The sequence below is a fragment of the Babylonia areolata genome, chromosome 33 (assembly GCF_041734735.1).
Source record: "Babylonia areolata isolate BAREFJ2019XMU chromosome 33, ASM4173473v1, whole genome shotgun sequence".
NCBI classification, from domain to species: Eukaryota; Metazoa; Mollusca; class Gastropoda; order Neogastropoda; family Buccinidae; genus Babylonia; species Babylonia areolata.
In genome coordinates, this window is record NC_134908.1 from 13,619,039 (window position 1) to 13,641,041 (window position 22,003).

General features: G+C 45.5%; 1 protein-coding gene across 4 annotated transcripts in view; it reads right to left on the bottom strand.

Moving 5' to 3' along the window:
* Positions 1 to 22,003, bottom strand: part of LOC143276779 (neo-calmodulin-like) — a 249,390-nt gene that overhangs the window by 35,105 nt on the left and 192,282 nt on the right. The window contains exon 2 of one of the 4 annotated variants that reach the window (XM_076581418.1): positions 4,789 to 5,213. The exons of the other annotated variants lie outside the window; for them this stretch is intronic. Coding sequence (XP_076437533.1) covers positions 4,789 to 4,852 — 64 coding nt within the window. The 5' untranslated portion in view covers positions 4,853 to 5,213. The remainder of the gene's footprint in view (positions 1 to 4,788; positions 5,214 to 22,003) is intronic. 4 annotated transcript variants of the gene reach the window in all.

Sequence of the window (22,003 nt, forward strand, 5' to 3'; positions counted from 1 at the left end):
AGAGGGGATGCCGCCATCAGCCGTCCCCAGTGATAATAAAATCCCGCTAGGTAAATTATTCACGAACACGTCTGGGGTGACAAGCCACAGTGTGTTATCAGGGCAGAGGCTGTTTATCAGGCGATGAATAATTGAGCCATGCCATCCGTAACGGGATGAGGAGAATATCATGGGTCGTCAAATGAACTTCACTGTTCTAACAGTGGCCTTTGACAAGATCAGACCGGGTTGTATTGGTGATGTGTGTGTGTGTGTGTGTGTGTGTGTGTGTGTGTGTGTGTGTGTGTGTGTGTCCCTCTCCTTGCCTCCACCCCAAACCCCGTTCCCCCTAAATGATACATGCCTGTCCGTCCAAACATAACATCTGTCTGTCTCTTTCTCCCTTCCCTTTTCTAGCAGGTGCCCACACGCTCGTGTGTGTGTGTGTGTGTGTGTGTGTGTGTGTGTGTGTGTGAATGATTTAATGTATTAATTTTTTAATGGTGTATCTTAGTTGTTGTACCTTGTGTTCAATTTGTTTTCCTTTTTGTTATTTACATATAAACTCTGTAGATTTACTTGACTGGATATGATTTACCAGTTTCCCAGAGTATAAAACGTTGGCGAAAAGTTTTCAAAAACATATTTCATTACCTGCTCCTTGACATTCCCATACATAGATCACAAAGATAAGTTCATACATCTGACGCCCAGTTTCTTCAACCCGTTAAATCTAAATCATACAATAATAATAATTATATAATGGGATTTACGTGGCTGTCTATCTTCGTTCATTTAAAACAATTTCAACCAGTATCAAACACATTTTACAGTGGAGAGAGAGAGAGACAAGACAAGACAAGACAAATTCTTTATTTCGAGGATAATAGATAACCACTGGTGTGCTTTTTTACATCCAGTCCCCGCCCTGAATAGGGTCTACACTACACAATATTTAATAAAAATGAAAGCATGGTGTTAGTAGAGATACATGAGGAAAAAAAATCAAAACAAAACACACACACACACACACACACACACACACACACACACACACACACACACGGCATACAGGCACTAGCATGGTGTTAGTAAAATGCATAGGAAAAAAAGAGAACAAAACAAAAGAAACAAACACACACAACACACACCGCACTACAGACCAAATGGGGGATAGAGGGTGAGGAAGGTTCTCAGTCAACCATACACATTTGACAAACAGTATCATTAATATGAACGATTTACATTACACATTAGAGAGAGAGAAAGAGAGAGAGAGAGAGAGAGAGAGAGAGAGAGAGAGAGAGAGACAGACAGACAGACAGACAGACAGAGAGGGAGGGAGAGAGAGAGAGAGAGAGAGAGAGAGAGAGAGAGAGGGGAGGAGGAGGAGGAGGGGTGGGACCGATTCCTACGGGGTTTTACCATCAATGCTGAGGGAAAAAAAAACCCAGCACAGGTGCATGTTAGAACGAATCAATGCATTTAGTGTTGACACTGTCTCTCTGTCTCCTCCCGTCCTCCACCTGACTCTCTCTACTTTACTCTCTCAACATGCGGATGTGTTTTAGTGTACATAGTGTACATGCGTGCATTTCAGATGAGGAAAGAGAGCCACTGGAAAGACAAAAGAAGGAAGATCGATATGTGGGGAGGAAGGGGAGCCATCAGAAAAAGAAGATGAAAATAAAGTGACTGTCAGAAAAAGAGAGAGAATAGTATTAAGACCATCATGTGTGAAGGGGGGACAGCCTTCACTCCCACACCCCCGCCCCACCCCTACAGCAACAACAACAATGATCAAAACTAAACAAACGGCTATTAAAAAACAAAACAAAACATTTTAGCACAGGAGTTTGCGAGAAGATACCTCACAAAAAGAACACAGATCACAGAGAGACAGACAGACAGGCAGACAGACAGACAGACAGACAGACAGACACAGAGTTATAGCTGGTCACGCCATGTTTCAGCTGTTCATGAACATAAACGGAACGAAGCGAACTGCATGTCATGAGGGTAGAGCAATAAACATTCTCACATTGCATTTACACCCAATCCTAAGGGCAAAGAAATCGTGAAAATGCATTCAAAAATAAGCAAACTAGGACTTAAGTGCATAAACAAAGATAAGAAAAAAAGTATTTACCTGACTGACAGCCAGAGACACACACACAGAGAGAGAGAGAGAGAGAGAGAGAGAGAGAGAGAGAGAGAGAGAGAGACAGAGACAGAGAGACAGAGAGACAGAGAGAGACAGAATGACAATGACAAATATTTTAATAGTAAAGGCCATCGACCCATACACAAATTTACACACACACACGCGCGCGCGCGCGCACGCTCCGTAGATGGGTGTTCACAGACACGTCTCTACAGGCTATCCAAGAGTTCTTCTCGGTGTTTCAAGGGACAATATATGGACATGGCCAGCTTTCTGTTATGTTAGATGTTTTCCACTGATAATATATTACCTGCATCAGATTGTGTTATATTGGAGAGAGAGAGAGAGAGAGAGAGAGAGAGAGAGAGAGAGAGAGAGAGAGAGAGAGGGGGGGGAGAACTAATTGAATGTATCTTATTTTCTTGGGGTAATAGAATGAGCAACACAATGCTTTTTTCTCATCTAGTCCTAGAGGGAGAAACAGTAGAACAAGAGAGGCAAGGCCTTCAAGACTCACTTGTGATAAATTAAGTCCCCTAGCATTAATTACAGAGTAATTTCCCTTTTTTACTATCTGCACCAAAACGTTTGCAAAATAAATAAAAATTCCATGCTTAGCAAAAGAAGTTCCTGTTTGAACAAAAAATGATAATAATGACTCCTCTTGTTGTTGTGTCAGAATAAGAGGTCAAAGTGCCAAGTTTAGAGAATACAAAAAATATAAATATAACAGTAAATGCAGTTTGCATATGATTAGGCTTCTTTTTTAAAAAATTTTTTGTGCCCATCCCAGAAGTGCAATATTGTTTTAAACAAGATGTCTGGAAAGAACTGAATTTTTCCTATTTTTATGCCACATTTGGTGTCAACTGACAAAGTATTTGCAGAGAAAATGTCAATGTTAAAGTTTACCACGGACACACAGACACACGGACACACACACACAGACAACCGAACACCGGGTTAAAACATAGACTCACTTTGTTTACACAAGTGAGTCAATAAGAAAAAGGGGAATCATTACGTCAGTACAGCATACACATTTTATAAATCACGGATACATGAATACTAACTGACATTGACAACACTGCTTAGCTGGAGGTGAATGAGAGGGGAGAGTGTATATGGGAGAGAGAGAGAGAAAGGGAGAGGGGGGGGGGGGAGGGCGGCAGGCAGACAGACGGACAGACTGAGAGAGAAATGGGAGAAGGAACAATGGGACATCAAAACTGCATGATCAACACATCTTATATCACAGCGGTGTCAAATTTGGAAGGTTCATAAAGAAATCGTGAAACTTTACTTCAGATTTTTGGTGAAAGTTCACCCCAACGGCCATCACCTTCATGTTGACGGACACACCTTGTGTGTGTCTTTTCTTCCATAGTCATTTTCATTCTGTTTATTCCTTTATACATTTCTCATTCATTACTCTTTCTTTCTTTTTATGTTTACTTTCTTCAAAGTTTGTTTTTTTTTAAGATTTTTTCATTAACATGTTCCCAGAGTATATTTACACAGTAAGTTTTTTTTTTTTCATTTTTTTTTAAATTCGGGAAGCATAATATTCAATATTTATTTACATTTGCACTGCTTCTGTCCAATCAATGGACATTTTCTTGCTGTATGTGATGCTGTGTCGGGATTTTAATCTAAAGTGCTTTTGCGAATGTATGTAGCATTGAGATTTGTAGAATATTTAGTTTCAACAGAAAGCGTATAAGTGTTGAATACAACTATCTACCTTTAAGTATACACAACAAATTCTAATTTTCTTTTTTTAAAATTCTATTATGTTTTATTTACCTATCTATCGTTAATCATATATATTCTACAAAATCATTCTTTCTCTTACTCTATATATTTATTTACCTTTAATCGTGTACATTAAAAGGATCTTTCCATCTTTGTTTATTCATTTATTGGTTAATTTTATCTTTTTTTTATGGGAGGCTCGTTTACCTTCTTCAATTTTTGTTTTAATTGCATGTTTCTTCTTTCTTCTCCCAAAAACCTATAACAATGAACACGTCGGTGTGTGTTTTTTTTTAAAATGCAGATCTGTACTGACCCGCTACATGTAGTGAACAGCTTGCTGATGACAAAGTTGTAGGAGACATCACCTGAAATCCCCATGTCATAACTTCCAAAAGCAACACGGGTGGTCCAGCTCTGTTTCCCCCACCCCCTCCCGCCTCCTCCACCCCCGACAAGAAAACAAAAGGATCCTGGCTGTCACACTGGCCAGTGGATAAAGGAGGATGTTTAAACCGTGCAGGTCAGAGGTTCCCTTTCTCTCCAAACAGGACGTCCATCAGTTGTAATTTCCATAGAAGTGTCTAACACGTTTTGGATAAAGAACATCATGAAATTGAACTAGTAAATCACTTTGCACCTATTTCCCAATGAAATCATTAAGCAGCGAGACCGGACTAGGCCAAAATCTAAGCATACTTTGTAATAATAATTAAAAAAAGGAAAAAAGAAAGAAAAAAAGAAAGAAAGAATGCATTGATGAATCACGTTGTGATTTATCTAAAATCCAGAAAATGAAAGTGAAAGGATGAACGAAGAATAAACAACGAAGAAAGAAAGCGAAAGTAAATGAACACACACACACACACACACACACACACACACATTACCTCGTGTCGCTCGCACCACCACTACATCCTTCTCATCCAGCACCATCGTAGCTCTCTTCGCCATGATGACAACTTCCTGTCTGCAAATGACGTCACCCCTCTGCACATTGACGGAATTCCTTCCGCGCGCACACCCCCCTTTTATTTCGCTAAGACGGCGGTACGTCTTTGACCACAGATCTGTGGACACGGGGACGGCAGGTGGTGTTTTTTTCCGCCATCCACTGTAGCTAAAACAACCCCGGTGATGTCACTGACGGTTAATCAAAGTGGTCATTGTCAACAGTTGAAGCAGGATGACTGACTGCAGACCAGTTCCAGGAAGTGCCGGACAGTCTTGTGTCCCCGTCCTGGTGTTCGTTCACCCAGCACTGTCACTGTTACGTGGATCGATACCCGGACATTAAGGGTGCATTCAACTTGCACTGGAAATATTAGCACAACCATCCTAGTTGTAAATTACTAGTTGTGACAGCAGCAGCCGCCGTAGAAACAACATCAACAGTAGTAGTGATAGTAGTAGTAGTAGTAACAGCAGCAGCAGCAGTAGTGGAAGTAGTAGCAGTAGTAGTGATAGTAGTAAAATAAAGGTGGTGACGGTAGCAGTAATTGTATAGGTGGTGATTGTAGTAGCAACAGAACAGTAGTAGTAGGAGTAGTTAAAATATCGGTGGCTGGAAATTGAAGCACAGCAGTAGAAACAGCAGCATTAGAAGTAAAACTAACTGCAGTAGAATGAGTTGGTGACAGTAGTGGTAGTAGCAGGAAAACTAACGGTGTAGTAGTGATGACAGTTGTGGGGTGATGGTGGTAACAGAAGTAACAGCGGTAGCAGCAACATTAGTAGTAGTAGCTGGTAATGGTGGTTGTGGCTGAGGTAATGTAAATGGAAAAAGATGAAAAGGCAACTAGATTTTGTGTTGTTTAATTTTTAACAGTCAATGCCAATGCTGTTGTTATTGTTTGGTAGATATAAGTCGGTCGATACATCTATTTAAAAAAAAAAGAAAAAAAAGAAAAGAAAGAAGATAAACGGTCTTCATCATATCAAGAAACAAGGCCTTCAAGACTCACTTGTGATACACTTAAAAAAAAAAAAAATCCAAGCTTTTTATGTATTGAGTATAATTTCAAAATGTAATGTTAAAGATGAGAAAGATCAGTTTAAAGCAAATTAAGTCCCCTAGCATTAATTACAGAGTAATTTCCCTTTTTTACTATCTGCACCAAAACGTTTGCAAAATAAGTAAAACTTCCATGCTTAGCAAAAGAAGTTCCTGTTTGAACAAAAAATGATAATAATGACTGCTCTTGTTGTTGGGTCAGAATATCAGATCAAAGTGCCAAGTTTAGAAAATGCAAAAAATATAAATATAACAGTAAATGCAGTTTGCATATAATTAGGCTTCATTTAAAAAAAAATTTTTGTGCCCATCCCAGAGGTGCAATATTGTTTTAAACAAGATGACTGGAAAAAACTGAATTTTTCCTATTTTTATGTCTAATTTGGTGTCAACTGACAAAGTATTTGCCGAGACAATGTCAATGTTAAAGTTTACCACGGACACACAGACACACACACACACACACACACACACAGACAACCGAACACCGGGTTAAAACATAGACTCACTTTGTTTACACAAGTGAGTCAAAAAGAATGCGATGTGCTGTCTTTTCTTCAACAGATGCAAGACTACTGGCCTTTCTTCTCTCCTGCAGGCCTTGTTTCAACGGCTGATTGTTATTCCTTCACTCCTCCATTCCTTCATGTACTTTTTCCATTTCTTTTCACATTAGATGACAGCAGTTTATCACCATTCGTTCTCAAGTCAAATTTGAACTGAATGGTTTGAATCATGTGCTTTCAATAAAGTACACATACTTATTCCTCATTCAATTGAATTTAAGTCATTCCGTTCGACCATTTTGCTAGTTGGTTCATTCATTTAGCTCATTCCCTCACATTTTCAAACTTCCCACCTGGTTTAAAAAAAAGTTAACTGGCATCGTACTGTGTCAGCGAAAATCGTCCATAGTCCTGCTTTCTCCACAATGTTCACTCTTTTGTAAAGTGTACCCCCTACCCCCCATCCCTAGCCCTCTCTACCCCTGGCCTCCCCCTCACCCACTCCTCTACACTCATCATTTTAAAAATCCATCCGATTTCTGGACTTCAGTCTCTGAAAAATGTTTAACCAATCCTCGGATAAAACTCATTTAAAAATATGTTTTTAACCGACACACTATATTCAACATTTGATTAATCCTGTAACATCAACCAAAGCAGAAACTGAGGAAAATCACAACATGTGCGTCTGTTTCTGAAACAAATGACTGAAATCCGCTTTGAATGGAAACAAAACAAAACAAAACGTTTTCAACTACTTTACCCGATTTCCTGAATTTACTCAAGTTTAACATGTATATACATATACATGTATGACTTGCTGTACTTCTTTAAAGTTGTCTAAAAAGAGTAGTAAAAAAAAGACAAAAAGACTGAACACAAAATATACTTTCGTGGACTGATTTTTAGTCCTGAGCATTTGGGGCATTCCATGATGAAAATGGAATTCATCCCCAGTTGACCTGGGGGACAACTGGCCAGCACGGCACGAGACAGACAGCAGTGGCCGCCCTTTGTGCCACAGGGCAGGAAGAGGATCAAACAAACGGCAACGATCCTGTCTCACACTCCACAAGACAATCGTCCTTCATGGGCCATCCACAGCGTCATCCACCACATAACTGTGACGTGCTACATCTGAGTTCTCCTGGCTGGGTTTGCCCTCTACAAATCGGGGAATTCATCAAAAAGCTACACTTTCTGGTTTGCAATCAGTTTTCACAATTTCTGAAAAACAACGCAGTTTGTCACTAGATTCTCTGAACCTTGTGGCCATGAACAACAGAGGCAGCATTAGTTGCAAGACAACCATGATGCTGATGACAGGGAGTGGGTCTGGGGGAGGGGGCGAGGGTTGACTGATTATTTTCGTCAGAAAACTTTGCGACTGGGGCTCTGGAGCCGCTCAATTGAAACGCGTGTATTTCTACCGAAACAAAGTGTATTTCTACCGAAACAAAGTAAAATAAAATGGGAAAATCGCCCAAAGCTGATCTGGAAATCCGTGTTATACAGAATAATACGGTAATACTTTCACCAGTGTGGGGAGACAGCCACGGGTAAGCAGGTGGTCAGTCAAACTACAGAGGACCAAGTGACGGTGATAGTCAGTGCACAGACCTCTGCAGGTCTGGCACCACCAGCACTGGCGGTGACACACTGTGACGTCAACATCAAAAGGCCAAGGGCGGGTGGGGAAGGGGTGGGGGAGTGTGCTGGTTGCCCAATCCGGTCTTTGCTGACTTGTGATGTTTTGATGTTATGTCCTCCCATCATAATATATATGATTTCAACACAGTTAGTTACTGTGTATAACAAGTCATTTTGACTCCCCCTCTCTCCCCCTCTGCTTCTGTCTCCCTCCCTCTGTGTTTCACTCCTCCCCTCCCTCTGTCTGTCTGTCTGACTGTCCGTCCATCTGCCTCTCATTACAAAACAAACGTAACCGAAAGCCGTTGTTCCCTGTGTGTTTGACAAAAGAAAATCGATTGTCATGGGAGTGTTTGGTTTTGTGAGAGAAGCGGAACGTCACCGCTTCTATTGTAGTTCAGCCATAGAATAATCCAATAGGAATACACACGCACGAATACACACACAAACTCACTCACACACACTCCTCTCCCCCGTCGCTCCCCCCACCCCACCCTACCCACACACACACACACACCACGCATAACACACAGGTCTGAACACACACACACACACACACACACACACACACACACACACACACAGAGCGAGCGAGCGAGAGTGACAGACAGGGAGAGAGAGAGAGAGAGAGAGAGAGAGAGAGAGAGAGAGAGTGTGTGAGAGAGACACACACACAGAGATAATCATTATTATTATCATTTTTGTTGCTAGAGGGACAGATTGGCAGACAAGGCAATGCTGATTCTTTATCTTTGTTATAAAGATTTTTGAATCTCTCTCTTTCTGTCCCTCTACCTTCATCCACAAATAAATCAATCAATCATTCAATCAATCACTCACAAATATAAACATAGATATATCCATATGTCATCAACAGTAATCTTCAAAAATGCTCTTCTATTCTATGAGGGCAATGCGGGAAACAAAACTCACCCCCCTCTCTCTCTCCACCTCTCCATCCACCCTCCTCCCTCTCTATCCGCCACTTTCTTACTGCGCAGTGCAAACCTCTTACCCCCAATGTGCGTCACACAACATAAGCGTGACAATAACGACAGACATACAGAGACAGACAGAACTATCTTTGATGATTTGAATCAAACGAAGCAGAAAAAAGAGAAGACCAAAAAACAAAAAAGCTGTAAAAAGAATTAAAGAGATTGGCAGAGGAGAGGGGAACAACAGCTGAAAGCAGACCGTGCCTTGCACAAGTTCATGTCAAAGTCAACCCTGTTCAATTCAACCCCTGTTCTCTGTGGGGCGGTTTAGGCTGCATTGTCTCCCTTGCCTCTGTCCACCGCTTCCTCTGGCTGGGTTGGTTGGTTGGTTGATAAAATGGCGAATGAGTTGCTGGGTGGGTGAGTTGAGTTAATTGCTTGACGGATAGACTGACGCGCTGCCTTGCTTTCAATATCATTTTATATCAGTTTGGCGGGTTGTCTGGTTGGTTGGGTCTGGAGTAGCTGGCTGGATGAGTGTTTTGAAACAATTCATCCTTGTTCCGATTTACTGGCCTGCAACCCCCTCCCCCACCTTTCTTCCCTACCTTCTCTCTTTCTCCCCTTTTTTATACCCCGTGTGTGTGTGTGTGTGTGTGTGTGTGTGTGTGTGTGTGTGTGTGACTGCAGAATGAGAGAGAGGGGTGTTGAAAGAGAAGGACAGAGAGAGAAAGAGAGAGGCGGGGGGAGTTAGAAGAGAATCAGAGAAGAGAGAGAGAGAGAGACGGCGAGGGCGACAGAGAGACAGACAGACATACAGACAGACGGGGACAAAAAGACAGACCTAGAGAGAGAGACGGAGACAGAGAAAGAGCGTGAGTCACATGCTCGTTTCATATGCCGTACCAGGTAAAGTGCGTGCTGTGCACAGCAGCCCAAACGCGGTACTGATCTGACTGGATGTACATCATTCCCCTCCCTTCCCCACCCTTCCCCATACTTCCCTCCCTTTCCCACCATTCCCCTCCCTTTCCCACCATTCCCCACCCTTCCCCATCATTCCCCTCCCTTTCCCACCATTCCCCACCCTTTCCCACCATTCCCCTCCCTTCCCCATCATTCCCCTCCCTTTCCCACCATTCCCCTCCCTTTCCCATACTTCCCCTCCCTTTCCCACCATTCCCCTCCCTTTCCCACCATTCCCCTCCCTTTCCCACCATTCCCCACCCTTCCCCATACTTCCCCTCCCTTTCCCAACGTTCCCCTCCCTTTCCCACCATTCCCCACCCTTCCCCATACTTCCCCTCCCTTTCCCACCGTTCCCCTCCCTTTCCCACCATTCCCCACCCTTCCCCATACTTCCCCTCCCTTTCCCACCATTCCCCTCCCTTTCCCATCATTCCCCTCCCTTTCCCACCATTCCCCATACTTCCCCTCCCTTCCCCATACTTCCCCTCCCTTCCCCACCATTCCCCTCCCTTCCCCACCATTCCCCTCCCTTTCCCACCCTTCCCCACCATTCCCCTCCCTTTCCCACCGTTCCCCTCCCTTTCCCACCATTCCCCACCCTTCCCCATACTTCCCCTCCCTTTCCCACCATTCCCCTCCCTTTCCCATCATTCCCCTCCCTTTCCCACCATTCCCCATACTTCCCCTCCCTTCCCCATACTTCCCCTCCCTTCCCCACCATTCCCCTCCCTTTCCCACCCTTCCCCACCATTCCCCACCCTTCCCCATACTTCCCCTCCCTTCCCCGTCATTCCCCTCCCTTTCCCACCATTCCCCTCCCTTCCCCATCGTTCCCTATCATTCCCCGCCCTTCCCCTCCCTTCCCCATCATTCTCCACCCTTCCCCACACTTCCCCATCATTCCCCTTCCGTCCCCACCCTTCCCCACCATTCCCCACCCTTCCCCATACTTCCCCTCCCTTCCCAGTCATTCCCCTCCCTTTCCCACCATTCCCCTCCCTTCCCCATCGTTCCCTATCATTCCCCGCCCTTCCCCTCCCTTCCCCATCATTCTCCACCCATCCCCACACTTCCCCATCATTCCCCTCCCTTCCCCACCCTTCCCCACCATTCCCCTCCCTTTCCCACCCTTCCCCACCATTCCCCTCCCTTCCCCACCATTCCCCTCCCTTCCCCACCCTTCCCCTCCCTTTTCCTCCCTTCCCCACCCTTCCCCTCCCTTTCCCACCCTTCCCCACCATTCCCCTCCCTTTCCCACCATTCCCCTCCCTTCCCCATCGTTCCCTATCATTCCCCGCCCTTCCCCTCCCTTCCCCATCATTCTCCACCCTTCCCCACACTTCCCCATCATTCCCCTTCCGTCCCGCCAGCTGTCACCTCAGTGCTCCCCCCTACAGGTGGACTAGAAGCCGACCTGGTTACCACTGAGGACAGTCAATACAACAGTGAGAGAGGGGAACCCAGCAGGGCTCACTTACCACTGTCCAGCACAAAACGACACACGAGATGATATCATCATGTCAGGAAGGAACTTTAATCTTGTATTCATATTGGCTTTTCAAGGTGTGTGTGTGTGTGTGTGTGGGGGGCGGGGGGGGGGGGGGGGGGGGGGGGGGGGGGGAGGGGGGGTAACGGTTTTTTAAAAAGATTTTTTTAACACACCTTGAACATGTTTTACACTCACTGAATACACCAGTGTTACACATACCTCACCACATCATATGTTTTTCAGACATAAATGTTTTATACATCCTATCTTGTTTTATATATAGATAGATAAATGTGATATAAAGCATTACAGTTAATGCCATATTTTAGGATAATGAATGCTTGCGTTCGTCTGTTTTTTTTTATCAGGTTTTTTTTTTTTTTTTTTTTTTTTTTTTTTTTCATTCTTCATATGTTGCAGCAGGGAGGGGGTGTAACTTTATCTTAACCCTTATCTTAATCCATATCCCACACTTTCATACTGACCAATTTCGTTTATTATTATTATCATTGTTATTTTCTAATTCACTGTCTTTTTATTTCCCAGTGATCAACACCTCATCACCCGTTGTTCTCCTCATCACCCGTTGTTCTCCTGTCTCCTCATCGCCCGTTGTTCTCCTGTCTCCTCATCGCCCGTTGTTCTCCTCATCACCCGTTGTTCTCCTTGTCTACTCATCACCCGTTGTTCTCCTGTCTCCTCATCACCCGTTGTTCTCCTCATCACCCGTTGTTCTCCTGTCTCCTCATCGCCCGTTGTTCTCCTGTCTCCTCATCGCCCGTTGTTCTCCTCATCACCCGTTGTTCTCCTTGTCTCCTCATCGCCCGTTGTTCTCCTCATCACCCGTTGTTCTCCTGTCTCCTCATCACCCGTTGTTCTCCTGTCTCCTCATCACCCGTTGTTCTCCTGTCTCCTCATCGCCCGTTGTTCTCCTGTCTCCTCATCACCCGTTGTTCTCCTGTCTCCTCATCGCCCGTTGTTCTCCTTGTCTCCTCATCACCCGTTGTTCTCCTTGTGTCCTCATCGCCCGTTGTTCTCCTGTCTCCTCATCACCCGTTGTTCTCCTGTCTCCTCATCGCCCGTTGTTCTCCTCATCACCCGTTGTTCTCCTGTCTCCTCATCACCCGTTGTTCTCCTGTCTCCTCATCATCCGTTGTTCTCCTTGTCTCCTCATCGCCCGTTGATCTCCTCATCACCCGTTGTTCTCCTCATCACCCGTTGTTCTCCTGTCTCCTCATCGCCCGTTGTTCTCCTCATCACCCGTTGTTCTCCTTGTCTCCTCATCACCCGTTGTTCTCCTGTCTCCTCATCGCCCGTTGTTCTCCTTGTCTCCTCATCACCCGTTGTTCTCCTGTCTCCTCATCGCCCGTTGTTCTCCTTGTCTCCTCATCACCCGTTGTTCTCCTCATCACCCGTTGTTCTCCTTGTCTCCTCATCACCCGTTGTTCTCCTGTCTCCTCATCACCCGTTGTTCTCCTCATCGCCCGTTGTTCTCCTTGTCTCCTCATCACCCGTTGTTCTCCTGTCTCCTAATCGCCCGTTGTTCTCCTTGTCTCCTCATCGCCCGTTGTTCTCCTCATCACCCGTTGTTCTCCTGTCTCCTCATCACCCGTTGTTCTCCTGTCTCCTCATCACCCGTTGTTCTCCTGTCTCCTCATCACCCGTTGTTCTCCTCATCACCCGTTGTTCTCCTGTCTCCTCATCACCCGTTGTTCTCCTGTCTCCTCATCACCCGTTGTTCTCCTCATCACCCGTTGTTCTCCTGTCTCCTCATCACCCGTTGTTCTCCTGTCTCCTCATCACCCGTTGTTCTCCTCATCACCCGTTGTTCTCCTTGTCTCCTCATCACCCGTTGTTCTCCTCATCACCCGTTGTTCTCCTTGTCTCCTCATCACCCGTTGTTCTCCTCATCACCCGTTGTTCTCCTTGTCTCCTCATCACCCGTTGTTCTCCTCATCACCCGTTGTTCTCCTTGTCTCCTCATCACCCGTTGTTCTCCTTGTCTCCTCATCACCCGTTGTTCTCCTCATCACCCGTTGTTCTCCTTGTCTCCTCATCACCCGTTGTTCTCCTCATCACCCGTTGTTCTCCTGTCTCCTCATCACCCGTTGTTCTCCTGTCTCCTCATCGCCCGTTGTTCTCCTGTCTCCTCATCACCCGTTGTTCTCCTGTCTCCTCATCACCCGTTGTTCTCCTCATCACCCGTTGTTCTCCTGTCTCCTCATCACCCGTTGTTCTCCTCATCACCCGTTGTTCTCCTGTCTCCTCATCACCCGTTGTTCTCCTCATCACCCGTTGTTCTCCTGTCTCCTCATCACCCGTTGTTCTCCTGTCTCCTCATCACCCGTTGTTCTCCTCATCACCCGTTGTTCTCCTTGTCTCCTCATCACCCGTTGTTCTCCTCATCACCCGTTGTTCTCCTTGTCTCCTCATCACCCGTTGTTCTCCTCATCACCCGTTGTTCTCCTTGTCTCCTCATCACCCGTTGTTCTCCTCATCACCCGTTGTTCTTCTTGTCTCCTCATCACCCGTTGTTCTCCTTGTCTCCTCATCACCCGTTGTTCTCCTTGTCTCCTCATCACCCGTTGTTCTCCTCATCACCCGTTGTTCTCCTTGTCTCCTCATCACCCGTTGTTCTCCTCATCACCCGTTGTTCTCCTTGTCTCCTCATCACCCGTTGTTCTCCTTGTCTCCTCATCAACCTTTGTTCTTGTTCTCCTCATCACCCTTTGTTCTCCAACAAACTGGATGTCGCCTTCATTTTATCCTGCTTAGATCATTGCAAATCTCTCCCAGATGGCTTTCCCACAAGCTCCAGAAAATACAGAACAGTGCAGCTCGACTGCTGCTGCTCTTCTGTGGACACTTCGTGGCTTCCCGTTGAAGCCAGAATCGCGCAAACAAAACTGCCAGTCTGTGATACCACAACCTCATATTTCTCTGAACTTCTCAACCCGCACTTGCCAAACAGAACATTGAGATCTCTTGACTCCTCCCAGCTCAGTTCCCCGATAATTCCTGAACTCCTGTGGAAAGAGGTCATTCTGCGTCTTTGGTCCAACAACTTGGAACTGTCTGCCCACTGCTCTCAGACAAAACAAAAAGTCTTCTATCTACCATTAAAGCAGATCTTAAAACTTATCTCTTAAAAAAACACATCTGTCATAACTCAAATCGTGGCGTTGTACCAGGCTTATGACAATGTGAGTGTGTGTGATGGACGATTGGAGAGAATGGGGTGGGCGGACAAATCCATATACGCTACACCACATCTGCCAAGCAGATGCCTGACCAGCGGCGTAGCCCAACACGCTTAGTCAGGCCTTGAAAAAAAAGAAAAAAAAAGAAGAAAAAAAGGTGAATAAATAATAGATAAGCGTACATAAATAAGTAAATAAATACATAAATAGATAAATAAATAAATAATAATTATAATATGAAAAAGGTAGTGATAATAATAATAATAATAATAATAATAATAATAATAAGAAATAAATAAATAAATAAATAAGACAACAATGATGATAAATAAGCAAATAAATGTAAAACATGAATACACACATTCACACATACACCCACACATGCATAACAGATATGCGCCAAACATGCAGTTTCACAGATATGAAAGCACAGCAAATACACATAAACGTACATGAGCCCCAACACACACATGCACACACACACACACACACACACACACACACACACACATTACCCTGCACCTCCTCTACCCCCCTCCTCCACACACTCATTTCTAGGCTACGTATCGCAGCTTCCACGAATCACACACACACACACACACACACACACACACACACACACACACACACACACACACACACACACACACACACACACACACACACACACACTCACACACACACACACACACACACACACAGATGAACACTTACTTGTACAAGCACACACACATACGCCCATATCCCCCACCCCCAACCCTACACATATACATATATATGTATATATATATACACACACACACACCCGCACGTTCCAATATCCCGTTGCTCCAACAGTGCAGGCATGCATACACTCACATACCTCATCCTCTACCCCCCCTCCCCCCGGCACCCCCACCTCCCTCTCTCTCTCTCTCTCTCTCTCTCTCTCTCTCTCTCACACACACACACACACACACAAACATACGCACGTGCACAGAACTCTCCTGACACTTGTGTACACTTACACCCTTGCGCATGCATAAACGCACTCAAACACACAGACCCACACATACACAAACACACACATACACACACGCACAGAGGCTGCCAATGATTGGCCGCAAGAGGGATGGGAAAAGATCTCTGATGCCAAGAACGTGGCGTCTAGTGTGTTGCTCAGTCCATTGTATTTGGAAAAGCCCACAGAGACTCTGTTCTGTTTTGAAGAAATTTGCGCAATATTGGTTTGGAAATGATACCGATATTTGTTTGATTTGCAAAGCATCGTGCTCTACCTTTCATGTTAGACTTACGGCCGCTCCCTCTCTCTGTTTTTATTTCTTTGAGGCGATCGATGGTGTGATGGCCTTGTACCTGTTCTTTTTGGTATTCTTTGACTTTTCTGAGGATTTCCGATTTTCCTAGATGTAGGCCGCTCCTTGGTGTTGCGTTAACAGCAAGTCTGTCAGCTCGCAGGCCGTCGGAATCCCCACATACTGCACACCCAAACACATGCACTCACCTACCCCACTCACCTACCCCACTCACCTACTCGCTTAACATGTTTTCCTTTTTATTCTTTCCCTGTTATATCGAACATGCCATGTGGGTCAGTTGTGAGACAGGCAGTAGATTCCTGCTATGCTTGTCAGGAAAATGAAGCACCACTGTTCCGAGACACATCAATAAGTGGAGAAACCTTCAGGTTTCCACCTGGGCCCCCGGCACACTGCCCCCACACAGACCATACAGTCCGTCCCTGTCTCTCCCTGATACAGTCCATCCATACAGTCAGTCTCTCCCTGTCTCTCCCTGATACAGTCCATCCATACAGTCAGTCTCTCTCTCTCCCTGATACAGTCCATCCACACAGTCAGTCTCTGTCTCTCCCTGATACAGTCCAGCCATACAGTCAGTCTCTCTCTCCCTGATACAGTCTATTCATACAGTCAGTCTCTGTCTCCCCTGATACAGTCCATCCATACAGTCAGTCTCTGTCTCTCCCTGATACAGTCCAGCCATACAGTCAGTCTCTCTCTGTCTCTCCCTGATACAGTCCATCCATACAGTCAGTCTCTGTCTGTCTCTCATCCATACAGTCAGTCTCCCTCTCCTTGGTACAGTCCATCCATACAGTCTCTCTCTCCCTGAAACAGTCCATACATACAGTCAGTCTCTCTCTCCCTGATACAGTCCATCCATACAGTCAGTCTCTCTCTCCTTGACACAATCCATCCATACAGTCAGTCTCTCTCTCCCTGATACAGTCCATCCATACAGTCAGTCTCTCTCTCCTTGACACAATCCATCCATACAGTCAGTCTCTCTCTCCCTGATACAGTCCATCCATACAGTCAGTCTCTCTCTCCTTGACACAATCCATCCATACAGTCAGTCTCTCTCTCCCTGATACAGTCCATCCATACAGTCAGTCTCTCTCTCCCTGATACAGTCCATACAGCCAATCTCTCTCTCCCTGATACAGTCCATCCATACAGTCAGTCTCTCTCTCCCTGATACAGTCCATCCATACAGTCAGTCTCTCTCTCCCTGATACAGTCCATCCATACAGTCAGTCTCTCTCTCCCTGATACAGTCCATACATACAGTCAGTCTCTCTCTCCGTGATACAGTCCATCCATACAGTCAGTATCTCTCTCCCTGATACAGTCCATCCATACAGTCACTCTCTCTCTCCCTGATACAGTCCATCCATACAGTCAGTCTCTCTCTCCCTGATACAGTCCATCCATACAGTCAGTCTCTCTCTCTCCCTGATACAGTCCATACATACAGTCAGTCTCTCTCTCCGTGATACAGTCCATCCATACAGTCAGTATCTCTCTCCCTGATACAGTCCATCCATACAGTCAGTCGCTCTCTCTCCCTGATACAGTCCATACATACAGTCAGTCGCTCTCTCTCCCTGATACAGTCCATCCATACAGTCAGTATCTCTCTCCCTGATACAGTCCATACATACAGTCAGTCTCTCTCTCCCTGATACAGTCCATCCATACAGTCAGTCTCTCTCTCCCTGATACAGTCCATACATACAGTCAGTCGCTCTCTCTCCCTGATACAGTCCATACATACAGTCAGTCTCTCTCTCTCCTCGATACAGTCCATTAATACAATCAGTCTCTCTCTCCCTGATACAGTCCATCCATACAATCAGTCTCTGTCTCTCTCCTTGATACAGTCCATCCATACAGTCACTCTCTCTGTCCTTGATAAAGTCCATCCATACAGTCAGTCTCTGTCTCTCTCCTTGTTATAGTCCATCCATACAGTCAGTCTCTGTCTCTCTCTTTGATACAGTCCATCCATACAGTCGCTCTCTCTGTCTCTCTCCTTGATACAGTCCATTCTTACAGTCAGTCTCTGTCTCTCTTCTTGATACAGTCCATTCATACAGTCACACACACTCTCTCTGTCGCTCTCCTTGGTACAGTCCATCCATACAGTCAGTCTCCCTCTCCTTGATACAGTCCATCCATACAGTCAGTCTCCCTCTCCTTGACACAATCCATCCATACAGTCAGTCTCTCTCTCCTTGATACAGTCCATCCACACAGTCAGTCTCTCTCTCCCTGATACAGTCCATACATACAGTCAGTAACTCTCTCCCTGATACAGTCCATCCATACAGTCACTCTCTCTCTCCTTGACACAATCCATCCATACAGTCAGTCTCTCTCTCCCTGTTACAGTCCATCCATACAGTCAGTCTCTCTCTCCCTGTTACAGTCCATCCATACAGTCAGTCTCTCTCTCCCTGTTACAGTCCATCCATACAGTCAGTCTCTCTCTCTCCCTGAAACAGTCCATCCATACAGTCAGTCTCTCTCTCTCCTGATTCAGACCATCCATACAGTCAGTCCCTCTCTCTCCTCGATACAGTCCATTAATACAATCAGTCTCTCTCTCCCTGATACAGTCCATTAATACAATCAGTCTCTCTCTCCCTGATACAGTCCATCCATATAGTCAGTCTCTCTCTCCCTGATACAGTCCATCCATATAGTCAGTCTCTCTCTCCTCGATACAGTCCATTAATACAGTCAGTCTCTCTCTCCCTGATACAGTCTATCCATATAGTCAGTCTCTCTCTCCCTGATACAGTCCATCCATATAGTCAGTCTCACTCTCCTTGATACAGTCCATCCATACAGTCACTCTCTCTCTCCTAGATACAGTCCATCCATACAGTCAGTCCCTCTCTCCTTGATACAGTCCATCCATACAGTCAGTCTCTCTCTCCCTGTTACAGTCCATCCATACAGTCAGTCCCTCTCTCCTTGATACAGTCCATCCATACAGTCAGTCTCTGTCTCTCTCCTTGATACAGTCCATCCATACAGTCACTCTCTCTCTCTCTGTCCTTGATAAAGTCCATCCATACAGTCAGTCTCTGTCTCTCTCCTTGTTATAGTCCATCCATACAGTCAGTCTCTGTCTCTCTCTTTGATGCAGTCCATCGATACAGTCGCTCTCTCTGTCTCTCTCCTTGATACAGTCCATTCATGCAGTCAGTCTCTGTCTCTCTTCTTGATACAGTCCATTCATACAGTCACAAACACTCTCTTTGTCTCTCTCCTTGATACAGTCCATCCATACAGTCAGTCTCTCTCTCTCTCCTTGATACAGTCCATCCATACAGTCAGTCTCTCTCTCCTTGATACAGTCCATCCATACAGTCAGTCTCTCTCTCCTTGATACAGTCCATCCATACGATCAGTCTCTCTCTCCCTGATATAGTCCATCCATACAGTCAGTCTCTCTCTCTCCTTGATACAGTCCATCCATACAGTCAGTCTCTCTCTCCCTGATACAGTCCATCCATACAGTCAGTCTCTCTCTCTCCCTGATGCAGTCCATCCATACAGTCAGTCTCTCTCTACTTCATACAGTCCATCCACACAATCAGTGTCTCTCTCCCTGATACAGTCCATCCATACAGTCAGTATCTCTCTCCTTGATACAGTCCATCCATACAGTCACTCTCTCTCTCCTTGATACAGTCCATCCATACAGTCAGTCTCTCTCTCCCTGATACAGTCCATCCATACAATCAGTCTCTCTCTCCCTGATACAGTCCCTTTCATATAGTCAGTCTCTGTCTCTCTTCTTGACACAGTCCATTCATACAGTCAGTCTCTCTCTCCCTGATACAGTCCATCCATACAATCAGTCTCTCTCTCTCTCCCTGATACAGTCCATCCATACAGTGTGTCACTCTCTCCTTGATACAGTCCATCCATACAACCAGTCTCACTCTCCTTGATACAGTCCATCCATACAGTTAGTCTCACTCTCCCTGATACAGTCCATCCATACAGTCAGTCTCACTCTCCCTGATACAGTCCATCCATACAGTCTGTCTGTCTCTCTCTCCCTGATACAGTCCATCCATACAGTCAGTCTCTCTCTCTCTCCCTGATACAGTCCATCCATACAGTGTGTCACTCTCTCCTTGATACAGTCCATCCATACAACCAGTCTCACTCTCCTTGATACAGTCCATCCATACAGTTAGTCTCACTCTCCCTGATACAGTCCATCCATACAATCAGTCTCTCTCTCTCTCCCTGATACAGTCCATCCATACAGTGTGTCACTCTCTCCTTGATACAGTCCATCCATACAACCAGTCTCACTCTCCTTGATACAGTCCATCCATACAGTTAGTCTCACTCTCCCTGATACAGTCCATCCATACAGTCAGTCTCACTCTCCCTGATACAGTCCATCCATACAGTCTGTCTGTCTCTCTCTCCCTGATACAGTCCATCCATACAGTCAGTCTCTCTCTCTCTCCCTGATACAGTCCATCCATACAGTCAGTCTCTCTCTCACTGATACAGTCCATCCATACAGTCAGTCTCTCTCACTCTCCCTGATACAGTCCATCCATACAGTCAGTCTCTCTGTCTCTCCCTGATACAGTCCATCCATACAGTCAGTCTCTCTCTCTCTCTCCCTGATACAGTCCATCCATACAGTCAGTCTCTCTCTCCTTGATACAGTTCATCCATACAGTCAGTCTCTCTCTCCCTGATACAGTCCATCCATACAGTCAGTCTCTCTCTCCCTGATACAGTCCATCCATACAGTCAGTCTCTCTCTCCCTGATACAGTCCATCCATACAGTCAGTCTCTCTCTCCCTGATACAGTCCATCCATACAGTCAGTCACTCTCCCTGATACAGTCCATCCATACAGTCAGTCTCTCTCTCCCTGATACAGTCCATACATACAGTCAGTCTGTCTCTCCTTGATACAGTCCATCCATACAGTCAGTCTCTCTCTCCTTGATACAGTGCATCCATACAGTCAGTCTCTGTCTCTCTTCTTCATTCAGTCCATCCATACAGTCTCTCTCTCTCTCTCTCTCTCTCTCTCTCTCCTTGATACAGTCCATCCATACAGTCACTCTCTCTGTCTCTCTCCTTGATACAGTGCATCCATACAGTCACTCTCTCTGTCTCTCTCCTTGATACAGTCCATCCATACAGTCACTGTCTCTGTCTCTCACTGATACAGTCCATCCATACAGTCAGTCTCTGTCTCTCCCTGATACAGTCCATCCATACAGTCAGTCTCTCTCTCTCTCCCTGATACAGTCCATCCATACAGTCAGTCTCTCTCTCACTGATACAGTCCATCCATACAGTCAGTCTCTCTCACTCTCCCTGATACAGTCCATCCATACAGTCAGTCTCTCTGTCTCTCCCTGATACAGTCCATCCATACAGTCAGTCTCTCTCTCTCTCTCCCTGATACAGTCCATCCATACAGTCAGTCTCTCTCTCCTTGATACAGTTCATCCATACAGTCAGTCTCTCTCTCCCTGATACAGTCCATCCATACAGTCAGTCTCTCTCTCCCTGATACAGTCCATCCATACAGTCAGTCTCTCTCTCCCTGATACAGTCCATCCATACAGTCAGTCTCTCTCTCCCTGATACAGTCCATCCATACAGTCAGTCACTCTCCCTGATACAGTCCATCCATACAGTCAGTCTCTCTCTCCCTGATACAGTCCATCCATACAGTCAGTCTCTCTCTCCCTGATACAGTCCATACATACAGTCAGTCTGTCTCTCCTTGATACAGTCCATCCATACAGTCAGTCTCTCTCTCCTTGATACAGTGCATCCATACAGTCAGTCTCTGTCTCTCTTCTTCATTCAGTCCATCCATACAGTCTCTCTCTCTCTCTCTCTCTCTCTCTCTCTCTCTCCTTGATACAGTCCATCCATACAGTCACTCTCTCTGTCTCTCTCCTTGATACAGTGCATCCATACAGTCACTCTCTCTGTCTCTCTCCTTGATACAGTCCATCCATACAGTC